This window comes from Periophthalmus magnuspinnatus, chromosome 20 (assembly GCF_009829125.3).
Source record: "Periophthalmus magnuspinnatus isolate fPerMag1 chromosome 20, fPerMag1.2.pri, whole genome shotgun sequence".
NCBI classification, from domain to species: domain Eukaryota; kingdom Metazoa; phylum Chordata; class Actinopteri; order Gobiiformes; family Gobiidae; genus Periophthalmus; species Periophthalmus magnuspinnatus.
This window is the reverse complement of record NC_047145.1, coordinates 10,107,302-10,121,598: the sequence shown is the minus strand read 5'-3', so window position 1 is coordinate 10,121,598 and position 14,297 is coordinate 10,107,302. Positions and strand designations below refer to the sequence as shown.

The 14,297-nt window shown below is 38.0% G+C and overlaps 1 protein-coding gene across 1 annotated transcript in view; it reads left to right on the top strand.

The window, feature by feature from the left end:
* Positions 1-14,297, top strand: part of LOC117388682 (partitioning defective 3 homolog) — a 513,479-nt gene that overhangs the window by 151,595 nt on the left and 347,587 nt on the right. The window contains exon 5 of the mRNA XM_033986268.2: positions 4,179-4,316. Within this exon, the coding sequence (XP_033842159.2) occupies positions 4,179-4,316 (138 nt within the window). The remainder of the gene's footprint in view (positions 1-4,178; positions 4,317-14,297) is intronic.

Below are 14,297 nucleotides of genomic sequence, written 5' to 3'. Positions count from 1 at the left end.
TTTGTTGAGTGAAAAACGTTATAACATATTGGAAAACTCAAAAAAGAAATGATTTTGCATAATACCCCGTCTTTAATGCGTTACCTCCACTTTTATGTGTCATCATTTACTTTCTTCAGCTATATATTTAACATCAACTGACTTTATACCTATTTTCGTCCATGTGCTGGATGTAGTATCAACTTTGATTTATAGCCCTCCGTAGAGATTTGCTGGCCTGGACAGCTGCATGGTTTCTCACCACATGTGCTGTCTGTTTTCATTTGGCTCATAGCTAACCCTTACCCTGTCTTATTCCCTCTGTGTTCACTTATAAAGGGCTGAGTAAGGAGCCGTTATGCTAGCTCTAAACACGCGCTCTCCGTTAACGGCTAGCATTGTAAACTCATCACCAATGGGTTTTCAATGCGTCCGCTAGTGTACTTAACATGGCGGGATGGATTTATGAGATCGTATATGGGATTGGAGATTTTCAGCTAGATTTGGTGTTTATTGTGGGCAAAAAAGGAAAAAAAAAAGTTTAAAAATGGAAAAGAATGGTTCATTGTTGTAACTGCCACGCATAGAAAAAAATACAGCTTACAAAGTACAAAATACCATACAATTTTACACTTAAAGCAACTGCAAATTTGAATTTTTTTTGGGATTTTCTATCATGTTATACATCATCCATGCATGTTTGAGTAATCTAGCGATCTCTCCCACACCCTATCTGCACCCTCCTTATGGTTAGCAGTATGATTCTGTCCAAAGTTCAACCCACAAGCCACGTCACCCATGCTCCCACACGACAATTCCCCATAAATATACACAAGGCATGATACAAAACAAAACAATACTACACTACAACTTCACAAACCTGACGCGATATGCAGTAGTTTAATTAGCGAAATGCATGCTGATTGTGTTGTGATGGCGCTCTGAAGGGAGAGTGGAGGGAATGGGGACGCAATGTCAAAAATGAAACTGAAAACTTGCTAAAACATGCTAATACATTGTTTTTGACAAATATAGCAATTTCAAAACAATACAAGTTAACGTGGTGCTTTAACTCTGTTTTGTGTTAGCAATTAATACCCCATAGAAGTGTAATACCCCGTCTTTAGCTAAGAAAGTTGATGGTAGAATTATAAGTAAATTCTAAGTACAACAGTGCCACTGAGCAAGACACATTCTCAACATTGCCCTCACCATGCAACTGATTCATGTGACCATTACTACGCCTGCTTTTCCTCAAACTTCCACTGCCATTACTCAGCAGCAGAACTACTACTGCAGGTAATACTACTACTACCACTTACTACTACTACTACTAGTGTTACTAATACTCTGCACTTTATTTTTACCGAACAAAACAAAAAAATAGGGTGAATGATCTGAACTTGCTCATGCTTTGTCTCTGTCATCCATCTCTGATCATGCCCAATTCCATCGTGCAGTAATGTATATTTTATAACATAAATTAATTACTATTGTATAAAACAATTCTTTTCTGTTGTTTTTGTTGGGGAGTTGTTCATGCTTATCTCGTTCACACCACTTGGGACTTTATCTTTCTCCTCTCTCAAACTTTCACGGCTCATTAAACAATAAACAATTCCCATTTTGTCGCTCCATCTCCACAAATTCTCATCTCCTTATGTATTCCCTTTTAATATTCTTTCATTTTATTCAAATTGCTTTAGATAGCAACGACCTTGAGCTAGCTTAGGTTTTCCATCCAAGGCTGCTAGCAAATGCAATCAAGTGTTTTTATCCCAGCGTTAGCAAGCTAAATGGTGTTATTTACTATTACCTTGGATTTTGAGACTTTTTTTTTTTTGTCATTGGATGTAATAAATCTGTGGTCAAGCTTATTAAAGTCGCTGCCTCTTCAGAGTACCATCACAGACTGTATAACGAAGTGGACTAAGGGAGTGTGACTTCATCCATAGCGAGCCCATGCATACTTCCTATTTGGAAGGCGGCTAACAGGTTAGCTATGTCCATTTATATATACAGTCTATGATCAAAACACAACCAGAATGCATCCTGCTAATGAAATACTGCATTGGGTTTGTCAAGTTGTTGTTGTGTTGTTTTGTATCCTGCTTTTTTATATTTATAGAGAATTGTTGTGTGAGAACATGGTTGACGTAGGCTTGTGGACGGAGCATTGGACAGAATCTTACAGGTACCCGTAAGGAGAGGTCGAATAGGCCCCGAGAGAGATCCCTAGGTTACTCAAATATGTATGGATGACATAAAAAAGGTTCAAATAGTGCTCGGAAGAGATCGCTAAATTGGTCAAACAAGCATGTTTTTAATGACGGAACGATGTTATAATATGGTAGAAAAATAAATAAATCAATTTGCGCAATACCCCCTCTTTAAAATACACATGATGCATTTTTTTAAATGATAAAGATTTTTTGTGAAATCTTAAATATAATGATGTTAACTAAGTTTTGGTGAAATTTATAGTCTAACTCGTCATATGCACTTTAAAATAGTCTTAATATAAGAAAAGCAAAGGGTCAGCAGTGAGGGAGGAGGTGAAATGGAGTGAAAAATTGACGTGTGTGTGTGTGTGTGTGTGTGTGTGTGGGTGTGTGTGTGTGTGTGTGTGTGTGTGCGCAACCCAACCCAAGGCGAGCTAACTAACAAGCTCTCACTTTGAAATGTCAGAATTCAATTACCACAGATGCCCCGTCTGAGAGGAGGGAGAGAGGGAAGAGTGAGTGATTAGTGGAGTGAGAGGAGGAGTGGAGATGGGTTTATTTGCACTATGGTGAAAATGGTGTGTAATAATTGAAGGGTAGATTGTAATGAATAGCAAGAAAACTAGACTTCCACACTTTTGATTTTGTATTTAATTATGTTAGAATGTCCAACCTGCGCTGTTTTGGCTACTTATTAAAAGGTCCACTATGTATCGTTTTCTTCTGCTTGTTTCCATGGAGATGTCATTGCTTTCCCTGAGATGTTCCACACTATGACATTATATTTACCTGTCTTGCATTAAAGTGAAACCAACCGCCTAAACCCAGCCCACAACCGCATTTCAAATAGAGGTGCTAAAGTGGGCAGTACCTGGGCAGACTGAGGGGAGAGAAGGGGTGGGGTCTGGAGATAAAAGGAAAAGTGTGATTGATCTAACAACACTGCAGACTTCAGACTCCGCCCCTGCAGCCAGGTGTTTCTGATTACAAACACCTGGCTGTAATCAGGGCAGTTTTGCGTGATGTCACCAACTACTTCAAATTGCAGTCGCCACTGGTTTGAACACAAAACTGCATATGTACTGTACCTAGTTTGCTCTAAAATGACTAGGAACAGTAGACAGTGCCATTTAAATACCATATACACAGTTTTTGTGTTTAGTGTTTAGTTCAACTTTAAATTACAGGTTTATTATTGCGCAAAAAGTTCCGTAAAAATGTTTTATTTTTAGTTGGTGGGCATCTGCTTTTCTTCAGTTTGTAGATTCCAGGCAGGCAGATTACATAAAACTGACTCGTGTGATCTTTTTTTCATGTTATAATGCTGTCACCACCTCAAAAACATACATGGACCTGTGTTTTGTTTCATTCACACATGTTTCAGTAATCCTGGATTATTAGGCTGTCTGAATCCTCAAAGCTCATAATACTCTGTTCCACCTTGTGATGTCATTTAGTGGTAGGTATATTTAGTCTCATTTGAACTACTTTACCTTTCAATACTGCTTTTATTTTGGATGTTTTTAACCTTTTCTATAGTTGCGATTTCCACAAAAAGTCTCTACTATGGGCTGGTGCAGCAAGGAATGAGGCAGTTTCAATGAGGCTAAAACAATAGTTGTGGCTTCAAAGTTGGGCAAATCCTGGGCTGAAATAATACAAATAATTTTAATGAATGTGTATGGAGTTTAAAAACACACTGAAGCATGAGCTGTAGTAGCACTTGATGACATCACCAGGAGGAATAGAGTGTTTTCAGTTTGAGACGAGAACACAGCCTAAATATGTATTTGTATGTTACACGTGTGAGAATGAAACAAACACAACTCCAGGTATGTCTGTGATAAGAAAACAACATTATAACATAGATAAAAAAAAGCACAATATAGACCCTGTAATGTTAAAAGGATACTTCTTATGTCATGGCTAAAGGTTTTGTTGTATATGAGGTGAACAAAGAGTCTTTCCCGTGTACAGGGTCGGGGTGCCCATGCCTACCGCAGCCTCCCCCGTGATGCCAGTGGCTGGTCCACACACTTCCAAAGAGAGATGACCCGCTCCTCACTCAGTGCCAATCACCCCATGATGGAGAGGCTACTGTACCAGCAGGACCAGGTAGGACATGGAGGGAAATGGCATATAGCACATTAGCATTCTTGGATATTTGTACATATTTGAGCTGTTGGATCACTTTATTCTATGCCAGTGCTTTGCTTTTGGTCCAATGTGTCAATGATTTGCAGCTGATCATAAACATTCTGTGGCAAAGCTAACTGGAGGCACTGTTCTGTCTGAAGCTCAGTTACTCAAGTTAGACTTTAATTAGGCGGAGTTTTGTTTTAACTCAATCTGAACATAAAGAATAGACTTATTTGGAGCTGCAACAAGTGAGGGTTGTGCAAGTCCCTCACAGAAAACATTACAGTCGCAAGCTAGCTAGCATAAGCCAACGATTTTTCAGTTAGTCGCCTTTTTTGTTGAAACGCAAACACCTATATGGAAACATGAACACTCATATTGACCACATGTTTATATACAGATTAGCTCACCAGGCCGTGTTTGGTAATGTGTGCGTTGTGTCACCATGGCAACTGCTGAACACTTTAGTCATTTTTGGAGAGCCACGCTAGCTTACCATAGTAGCTCCAATGTGACCAGAGGAGCAGAGTGGACCTTCTCACCCTTTAGACGGCTCAGTAACTGGACTATATCACTTTGATCACACAACACATAGCAACACTTCCCACCTCCGCTTCACACCTCCGTCTGTGCACACATCCAACCAGTCAGCCGGCGGAGGAGAGGAAATATGTTCTGCTTTTAAAGTGATCCGAAGTGACAGAGGTGCAGAGGAGATGGGTGGGTTACACTAGCTCAGTAGAATGTGTTAAATGAATGTTGTCCAAGGCTGATATCAAGAAAAGAGCAAAGATGAGGTGCGAGACAACCTGTAAATAAAACCTTAGCGGTGAGAAGATTAAAGTATTGTATCTCTATGGCAGGGGTCACCAACCCTGTGCCCGCAGGCGCCATGTCGCCCCCAAATCCCACATGAGTCGCCCACAGACCGGTTCTAAAAATAGCACAACTCACTAATGAGCTGCATCTAAAATTTAATTTTATTCTGTTGCTTTTTTTTTTTAATCACCCTTGCGTTTATATAGATTTAAAAATGACAATATCTTAAACATATGTTCATTATACGTGAAGTTTAGATAAGTTAAGGTGAACTTTGACCTACTCACTTCAAAGGTCAGTATTGTGCGCATGACAAAACCAGTGCTCCGCTCGCGAGCGCTATGAGGATGCGCTGAATGCAGTTTCTTACTCCAAAACATGGTAGAAAATAAAGACATCACTTTCACAACGATTTAAGACTGTAAAAGAAACCTGCGAGTATCTCATCTGCGGAGCGACTGTGGTGACGACAAAGCGGCACAATGTGGAGGGACACTTCATTACGTCTCACAAAGCTCCACACGAACTACCCACGGGGACGCGCACTCCCCACACTATGGGCAGAACAAGCCCAGAGCTAAACGCAGCTTTGGGTAAACAACAGGCTTTTTTCACGACACTGGTGAAAAAGTCACACAATGCAACCGAGATTTATTTAAAAATGGAAGCTTATTTTTCTTTAACATTACATAATTGATAACTTTATGAAACATGGTGCAATGTATATTATTTATGTTTTGTTAAAAGGTTTGTCAATAGATAGTGAAAATGGGACACTTTTCCTATGAAATGTAGTGATGTAAGTGTCATCTGGAAATTTAACAATTACTAAGATTAGTAAAGTTAAAGTGCTGAATACTGATATCTGTTTCCCTCCTTGCTCATTGTTGATAATTATTTTGAGAAATCATTAATGTGATCAGTGTCCTGCAACATGATCAGTGTGTTCACATAGATGGTTATCATTTATCATTATTAATAATGTATAACTAAAGGCAAACTGAGGAAATGTGTTACTTCAGAAGAGCGTCTCAAACTGGTAGCCCTTCATATGACTCAGTGCCCATGAAGTAGCTCTCAGGTTAAAAAAGGTTGGTGACCCCTGGTCTATGGTGTATTGATTGCTAAAACGCAACATATTCAGGTCACAATGTTAACTTTTATTGTTTTGAAAATGCAAAAACAACATATTAGCATGTTTAATAAGTTTCATTTTCACATTTGACCCTCCGCTTTGCTCTGCATGCTAAGCCATTCCCTGTTCAGAGCGCTGTTACAACACAATCAGTGTGCATCCTGTCAATGACACTACTCCACATCGCATCAGGTTTGTGGAGTTTTAGTGTATTGTCGTGTGGGAGCATGGGTGACACAGGTTTGTGGGTAGAGCGTTGGACAGAATCGTACTGTTAACCATAAGGAGAGGTCGAATAGGGCCTGAGAGAGATCCCTAGATTACTCAAACATGCATGGATGACATAGAAAACCTGTTCAGGCATGATTTTGATGAGGGTAACATTATTACATGGTAGAATTAAGCTCTAAAAAAGTCGATGTTGCATTAAACCCTCTTTAAAATGTAAAATACACACGTAAAGCTCTTGTTGTAAACCTTTGTTCTTTGCCTTAAAATCTACTTATTGTAAAAGCAACAATATGGGATCAGTTTGGGGTTTTACGTGACTCTGCATTTCAGTCTCAAAGTTTTTAAGCTTGCATGTAAATTCATAAGGCTTGAAGATGAAAAATGGGTTAAATTCCACTTCCTCCATACATCGAGAAATTCTAGGTTTTATCTAGAAACGTATTGTATTATCATATGGTCCTTTTTAAAGTTGCATTGGAAAACTTTTGTGAATTTTACAGAATTCATATTATACTTGCAAGAAAGTTTCCCAGATATAGTGCTGTCTAATTTATGTTCTATAAATGGATGCACAATATGTAACATGTGTGTTTACTTTGAGCGGGCTTGCATCTACACAAACCTGACTCTTTCTTGGCAGAACACTTATCTGTTTCCATGAAGAGGTAGTTTTAACATGGTTTTTACTTCCAGGGAATTTTGAATGCTCAAAGTTACGTACTGTAGCTTTAACATATTTTGACAGAAGTAGCCAGAATTGCAGTCATTTTCCATTTGTATTAAATGATGCACAAACTAGACGGCAGAGTGGTTAGCCTTCTCACCTCACTACAAGAATTACTTCCATAAATGATAAAATATAGATAAAATATAACTGAATCTTTTAGGTATTGTTTGGATTTGAAATATGACTTAAACTTGAATTTAAAAAAAGGGAAGGTGATGTTGCCATAAACGTGATTTTTTTTTTTTTTTTTTTTTTTTTTCATATGTATGACTACCTACATGTATACCTACATGTATTACTGATTAAAAAAATAAAATAAAAAAACTTGAATAGGTTTAACAGCAGAGGTGGGTAGTACTCGTAGTTATATTTACTTGAGTAACTTTTTAAAGAAATTGTACTTCTCCGAGTACTTTTACTTCTGTTGACAATATGAAATGATTTGAACCTTAGTGTTTCCTGTACCACTCCTTTAGATATGATTTAGTTTTTATCATTTTCAATAGACACCCTGACAGTTACTCTTTACGTTACCCTCACTTGAGTAGTACTTTTCCTCTCACTTTATGATAATTTCTTGGACCACTACTTTGTACTTCTACTAGTAATAGTATTGTATATACATAATATTGCTCTTACTCTACCACCGCTGTTTACCAGATTCAAGAAATCCACATTACCGCGCTATATTTAAACGTTTTTATATATTTATGCAAAATACGATTACACATTGACACCGGGGAGTAACATTAGCATCGTTATCCACAGGTAAGATAATCCAATAATCTGACAACACCTCTTACTCGACATGACGTTATCCATTTTTGTCCCAGTCCCCGATGACAAACCCTCCCCTTAAAAACCTCACTTTTAACAGTTGAATTCAGCTGTGATAAATTGGAAGATAAAAATAACTTAAAGTGTCAGTTAATTAAAATGAATTGTGATCAGTGTGGGAGCGCTCATCAAGATAATTACAAGGCTGTACACACAAAGGTTTAAAAAGAATGACACCAATTAGCAGGTGTTGTTTAGTGAAGATTACCGCACTTTATTTTTACCTAGGTGATAAAAATGTAGCATCTGAATTTGCATATTTTTTCATTTTTTTCTGTCTTATTTAGATCTAGATTGGTCAAAAGTTAGCAGTTCTATCCCAGCTGTGACGTGACTTGTGTCCTTTTGGCCAGACATTCTTTCCACCTTGTAAATACTAATATAATATTTAACATTATGATAATACAACACTTTTCCAGATGTTCAGATTCACTGGCACCTTTAACTCTCACACATTCAGACGTGTGGGTGCAGTGTCTTGCCCAAGGACACCACAGCAGTGTCCAGTATTATCCTGACTCAAACAATAGATATTTCTTTATTCCCATGTTTGTCCTGGTTTCTAAAATGAGTAACTATAGTAACTTTTTTACGTTGCCAGATTCTAGGCGTGTGTCACGATAATTATGGCCAAAGTAACTGCAATTGATGATAATTTCACTATAAAGACAAACTAAAGGAATTCTTGGTGGGCTAAAGACACGTGCTGCTGATCAATTAATCGACTAAAAAGGGGGTGTGGCAAAATCTTTAAAAAATTTTTGCATGTATCTGACCCAAACTGTAATCACAACTACACCTGCAGGGGGAGTTTATGCAAAAATACCTATTTATGCAGAAAAAGTACTTGGAAAATATACATTTATATAAAGAGCCTTGTGAATCATGAGTTTAATTTGCCTTCGAAAAACACGAAATCTTTAGCTAACTCACTCAATTCTCGCTTCTACTTTTGTCCCATATAAATTGTTATAATCTAAATAAAATAAATTTTTACTCCATCAACCGATTGACTAAATGACTAAAGACCTACAGCTCTAATTATACACATTTGTGAGCATTTGTTAAAATGCTAGGAATATTAATAATTATAACATTAGTATAATCAGTATGGCAAAAAGTATTCAGTTTTGTTAAGTAAAAGTACAGATACTGGAGCAAAAAAATATTCAAGAAGTAAAAGTATCACATGAAAACATCTACTTTAAGTAAAAGGATTAAAGTACCTGTTTAAAAATGTACTTAAAGAATGAAAAGTAAAATATTTCTTGCAGATTTTGAGGTCTTATAAAGCTTCCAATGTATTGATTTTGATAAAGATTTGTGCTGAATTTTGTTCAACAAACAACTGAATTGATTGACCTATCTGTTTTTATTTGGGGATTTTTGTTTGCCCAAACTATGAACGTATTAAAAATAAACCTTCAGCCTTTTCATCAGGTCTCACATAATAATCAAAAATACTTTCTTTCCAGTCCTGTTAAAAATGGAGTGGAGTAGAATGTAAAATTATCCACGTACAGATACCTACAAATTTTACTTAAGCACAGTACTTTACTACATTTACTGTTACATTCCACCACAGAGTATAATAAATATGATTATCACGATTATACAAAATGCACCATGAATGATCATTGTAGCCTTTTTAGCATGATAAACGATTATATATATTTTTTTAATTTTCTCCTTTTTTTCCATTATTATTTTGTCCAACTTGCCCCACACAGCCAATACTCTAACTTAGCATATCCTACCAACAGGCATTTCCACATTCTCCACCTCGCTGTTGCAGGCACATGCAGCCCTTTTATACATTTCTCCATTGGCACGTTTAAAGAGCTATGCCGGTACATCCATATTTCAACAGGAGGACCATGCATTACCAGTGGGGCCAGTGGCACTCCGACAGGGGCTCTCAGAAAAGCACAGGTGTCTATGGGAAGTGGGTCTGCAGTTATGTCTTATGCAAAGAGTCCATAAGGGACATTAGATGGGTTTGTACATATCTAAGAAAATGCTCAAATGGTAAAATGCATTTCTTGGATTTATTAAGAATCAGCATTAAAGGGGCCATATGACGCGATTTTCCGATTTATGTTATAATGTTTTCTCGTCACAAACATACCTGGAGTTGTTTTGTTCCATTCACACGTTTACATACACAAATCCTGCCTATTTAGTCTGAGTTCTTCTGTTCCAACTTGTGATATCATGTGGGAATACAAGAAGTGCTCCATTATGTTTTTAAACTCCATACACCTTCACTAGAATCATTCGGATTGAGCTTTGGAGAAATAAATAAACTAATAACAAAAGACTACTCAAATATGGGTGGATGAAACAAAAAAAACTCCAGGTATGATTTTGATGATTTAATAACGTTGTAACAATTATATATAATTATATATCATATTTTGTGTAATATAGGACCTTTAATTATAGCTTTATCATTTATGTAGCATGCAACCAATGTTTTACGTACTGGAAAATCAATTTTGTATAAAGGAACATTGCGCAACTTTTCTGGTGGACAGTACTCGACCTGCTTCTCTCCATGGAGCCGTTTCAGCTTTGCCTAAAACAGTACGACATTAAACATATCTTACATTTGTTAAATCAGAAGTACTTTATTGCTATAGCTATGAAAAACATTCATTCTGACAATAAGCGGACTCACCTCTCCACAGGTCTGACTTGTACCTTGGCTTCGTAGCGTCACTTGTCTCCATAGATATATATGCAACACTGTGAAAGCTCATGTAAATTGCTCATAATGCTGTCTCTTTAATTTGAGGCGTAATAGTGTTATACTGCAGTGAGTGGAGTTTGCTAGTTGGTGTCCCACACTGAGTCCAGACCCTGAGGGCAGCTGTGGGCACCATCTGGGCAGGAGCGTGGACCATCACAACCACATCCACCTCTGTTCTGTCAACTGGAGTTTGAATTCTGCTCCTTCTATAAGAGCAATACCTCTCTGTAAGAAGCAAAAACTGAAATAAATGAGTTTGCTTATTGCTTTATGCCAATATGTTTTAATGTTTACCATCACTTGTTGGCATATAACAGCTAATGCATACAGGCGTGCCTTCATATACCAGTGTACGCAGACACTAGGGACGAGGTGGGTTAAGCGTCTTGCGCCCTACCAGTGATGTTTATGTCAAGAGCTAGGGTTGAGGTGGGTTAAGTGTCTTGCCCAAGGACACAAAGGCAGTATTCATCTGTGGGAGCTGGATTCGAACCGCCAACCTTCGGATCAGTGGAAAACCAGCTAAGCTACTGTAGCATACATATATAGTGAAAATAAGTTAAAAAAAATATTAGTGAGATCAAATGATACTCTAGTATAAAAGAGTGAATTAATGTGGGCGGGACAATAGGTTGATTGGCAGAAAATGAATAATGTATAGTTTGTTTTAAAGGTGGAGCATGTATCCTTCACTCTTATGCTATTTAAAAACAACAAAAAAAACAAAAAAAACAAAACATAAAACTGAACCTGGGTTGCCAGTAGGCCTTTCACTATAATTATAAAAAATACTATATCCATTTATCGGTGAATACATGACTGTTCCATCTGTCATGTATTACTGAGTATTTTTTTCTTTGTACCAGTGAGAATTTTTGGTTATTTTTTTGTCCAATATGATACGTTTTTAGCTGTAGGAGTTTGAATTATGAACAAAGTATGCAATCTAATTACCAAAGTGTTGCATTCATCCATGTACGAATTGCAGCTCACAATATTACACATTTAGAGTATAATTGCTAATAATAATAATAATACTTAAACTTCTGTTATGATCAACCAGAAGTGAGTGGCTCTTTCTGCTTTCTTGTACATCAAATTATAACTTTATAACAATTTTTTTAATTTATTAGTTTTATTTTTTTGGAATCAGGAAAAAATATAACATTGCGATTCTTCCCACTAAAGGTTATGTTTGACTTCAACACGTTTACCTCATATACACAAATATAGGTCATGTTATTGAAATTTTAATAGTACAAAAACTCTCCAGACATAGATATTTTTACTACTTTCAACTCACCTACCCTTTACTATTGACCAACTTTGTGTTTAAACAATATGACTTCAAAGTATATCTGCAAAGTATCTGCAAAATATGACCAGTTTCTGACATATACCAGATGAGAGGACCAGCTGCGCTCACAGAAAGCAGAGTTACATTCCAGAGCTGTGGAATGGCTCCCAAACTGTGCCTGTGTGACTGTGAGGGACCTGACTCTCATCCAGGGGCCCCTCGTCCTAATGCAGCCTGAAAGAGCCAGGGGCTGTGGGCTCTGGAGCAGCTGAAGTCAATGAGAACTTTTAGGACGTTCAGGTCTGCTAAATGTAGCATCCACATCAATGGAGAACAGGATCTGGGCTGGGTGGTGAAACAGACGTTGACTTGTGTGATTCAATAGAGAAAAGAAAGAGAAAAATACAGATGGACAAAACAGGGGTAGTATGCAAAATGGACTTCTTGGACCGTTCTGTTAGTGTTGTTCCCTCATCAAAAACATGCTTAAATATTTATTTGTCATCCATACATGTTTGAGTAATCTCCAATCTGAGCAATAATAATGGCTTACACTTGTAATGTGCTTTTTCAAAGCCTCTCAAAGCTCTACACTATAGTCATTATTCATTCATTTCCACACTTGGTGATGGTAAGCTACTATTGTAGCCACAGCTGCCCTGGGGCAGACTGACGGAAGCAAGGCTGCCAATCTGCGCCATCGGCCCCTCCGACCACCACTTATTATTCACGCACACACTACTTTCATACTAGGCAATGTGGGTGAAGTGTCTTGCCTAAGGACACAACGACAGGACTTGGTCCGAGCAGGACTCGATCCTCCGATCTTCAGGTTGGGGGACCAACACTCTAACTGTCCGACGCTTAGCCCACAAGCCTACATCACCCATGTTCCCACACGACAATTCTCCATAAATATACAAAAGCACGTACACTACAACTTCACAAACCTGAAGCAATGTGTAATAGTTTCTTCACCGGAATGCACACCGGTTGTGTTGTGATAGTGCTCTGAAGGGGGAGTGACTTAGCTTTCTCCCATGTTATAACGTTGTTCCCTCATCAAAAGCATGCCTGAAAGGATTTAGATGTCATCCGTGTATGTTTGAGTAATTTAGTGATCTCTTCCAGGTCCTATTCGAACCATCCTTACGGTTAGCGGTAAAATTCTGACCGATGCTCAGCCCACAAGTTTATGTCACCCAGGCTCTTACACGACAGTTCTCCATAAATAAACAAAAAACATGACACAAAACTGTACATAGCAACTTGACAAACCTGCAGCAGTGTCACGCAGGGAGTAAACGGAGGCAGAACTCAATGTCAAAAATGAAAGTGAAACTACGCTGTTTTCGGTGACTATAGCATGAGTTGTAACATGGTGACCCAAGTATGTTATGTGTTAATTAATACCCCATAGAAGTGTAATACCTCTCTTTAAAGGTAGGGTTTGTAGAATTTATATTTAAAAATCTTATAAACGTGATGTATCTGTGTCACCAAATTAGGTAAACAAATCAAATTATGCTTCCACGGATAAAGATTTGAGTATGTAAGTGAAGCAAATGACTTGAAACCAACATCTCCAACAGTCCAGTAGTGGATACACCTCACCCTTTTGAATCCTAGGGTTGCTGGTTCAAATCCTGACTCTGGTACTTTGAAATTCTTACTATGTGCAGTGATTCGCAGTGGCTTCTGTCATTGCGTAACTCCTTATCAGTGGTCAAAAATGCTGAAGGTGCACAACGGAACTTTTCTGTTACTTCCGCCACATGCTTGTCTCCATGGAGATGCTAATGCTTTACCTAGAACGTTCCAGAGTACGGCATTGCACGTTTCTATCTCCAGGAATCAAGCAAGCTGAGTTTTACCAGGCGTCAGCTCTGTGGAGAGGCGCGCACGCTCACAGAATGCATGTTTCTTGTAGGTATTTTGCATAAACGCGAGATCCGAAATAAATGCGAAAAAGTGCTTAATGCCATACTGTGTAACATTCTAAACAAACCACTAACACCTCCATGGAGACAACCCAGCCTGATTGTTCTACACATCGTAATCCTAGTCGGTATTCTCCCTTTGTTTCGTTATCGTTTTAGTATTCACCATGGCTCCCCTCTCACCTTCATATGCAGCACAGCCCTGCACGGCGTGAATGA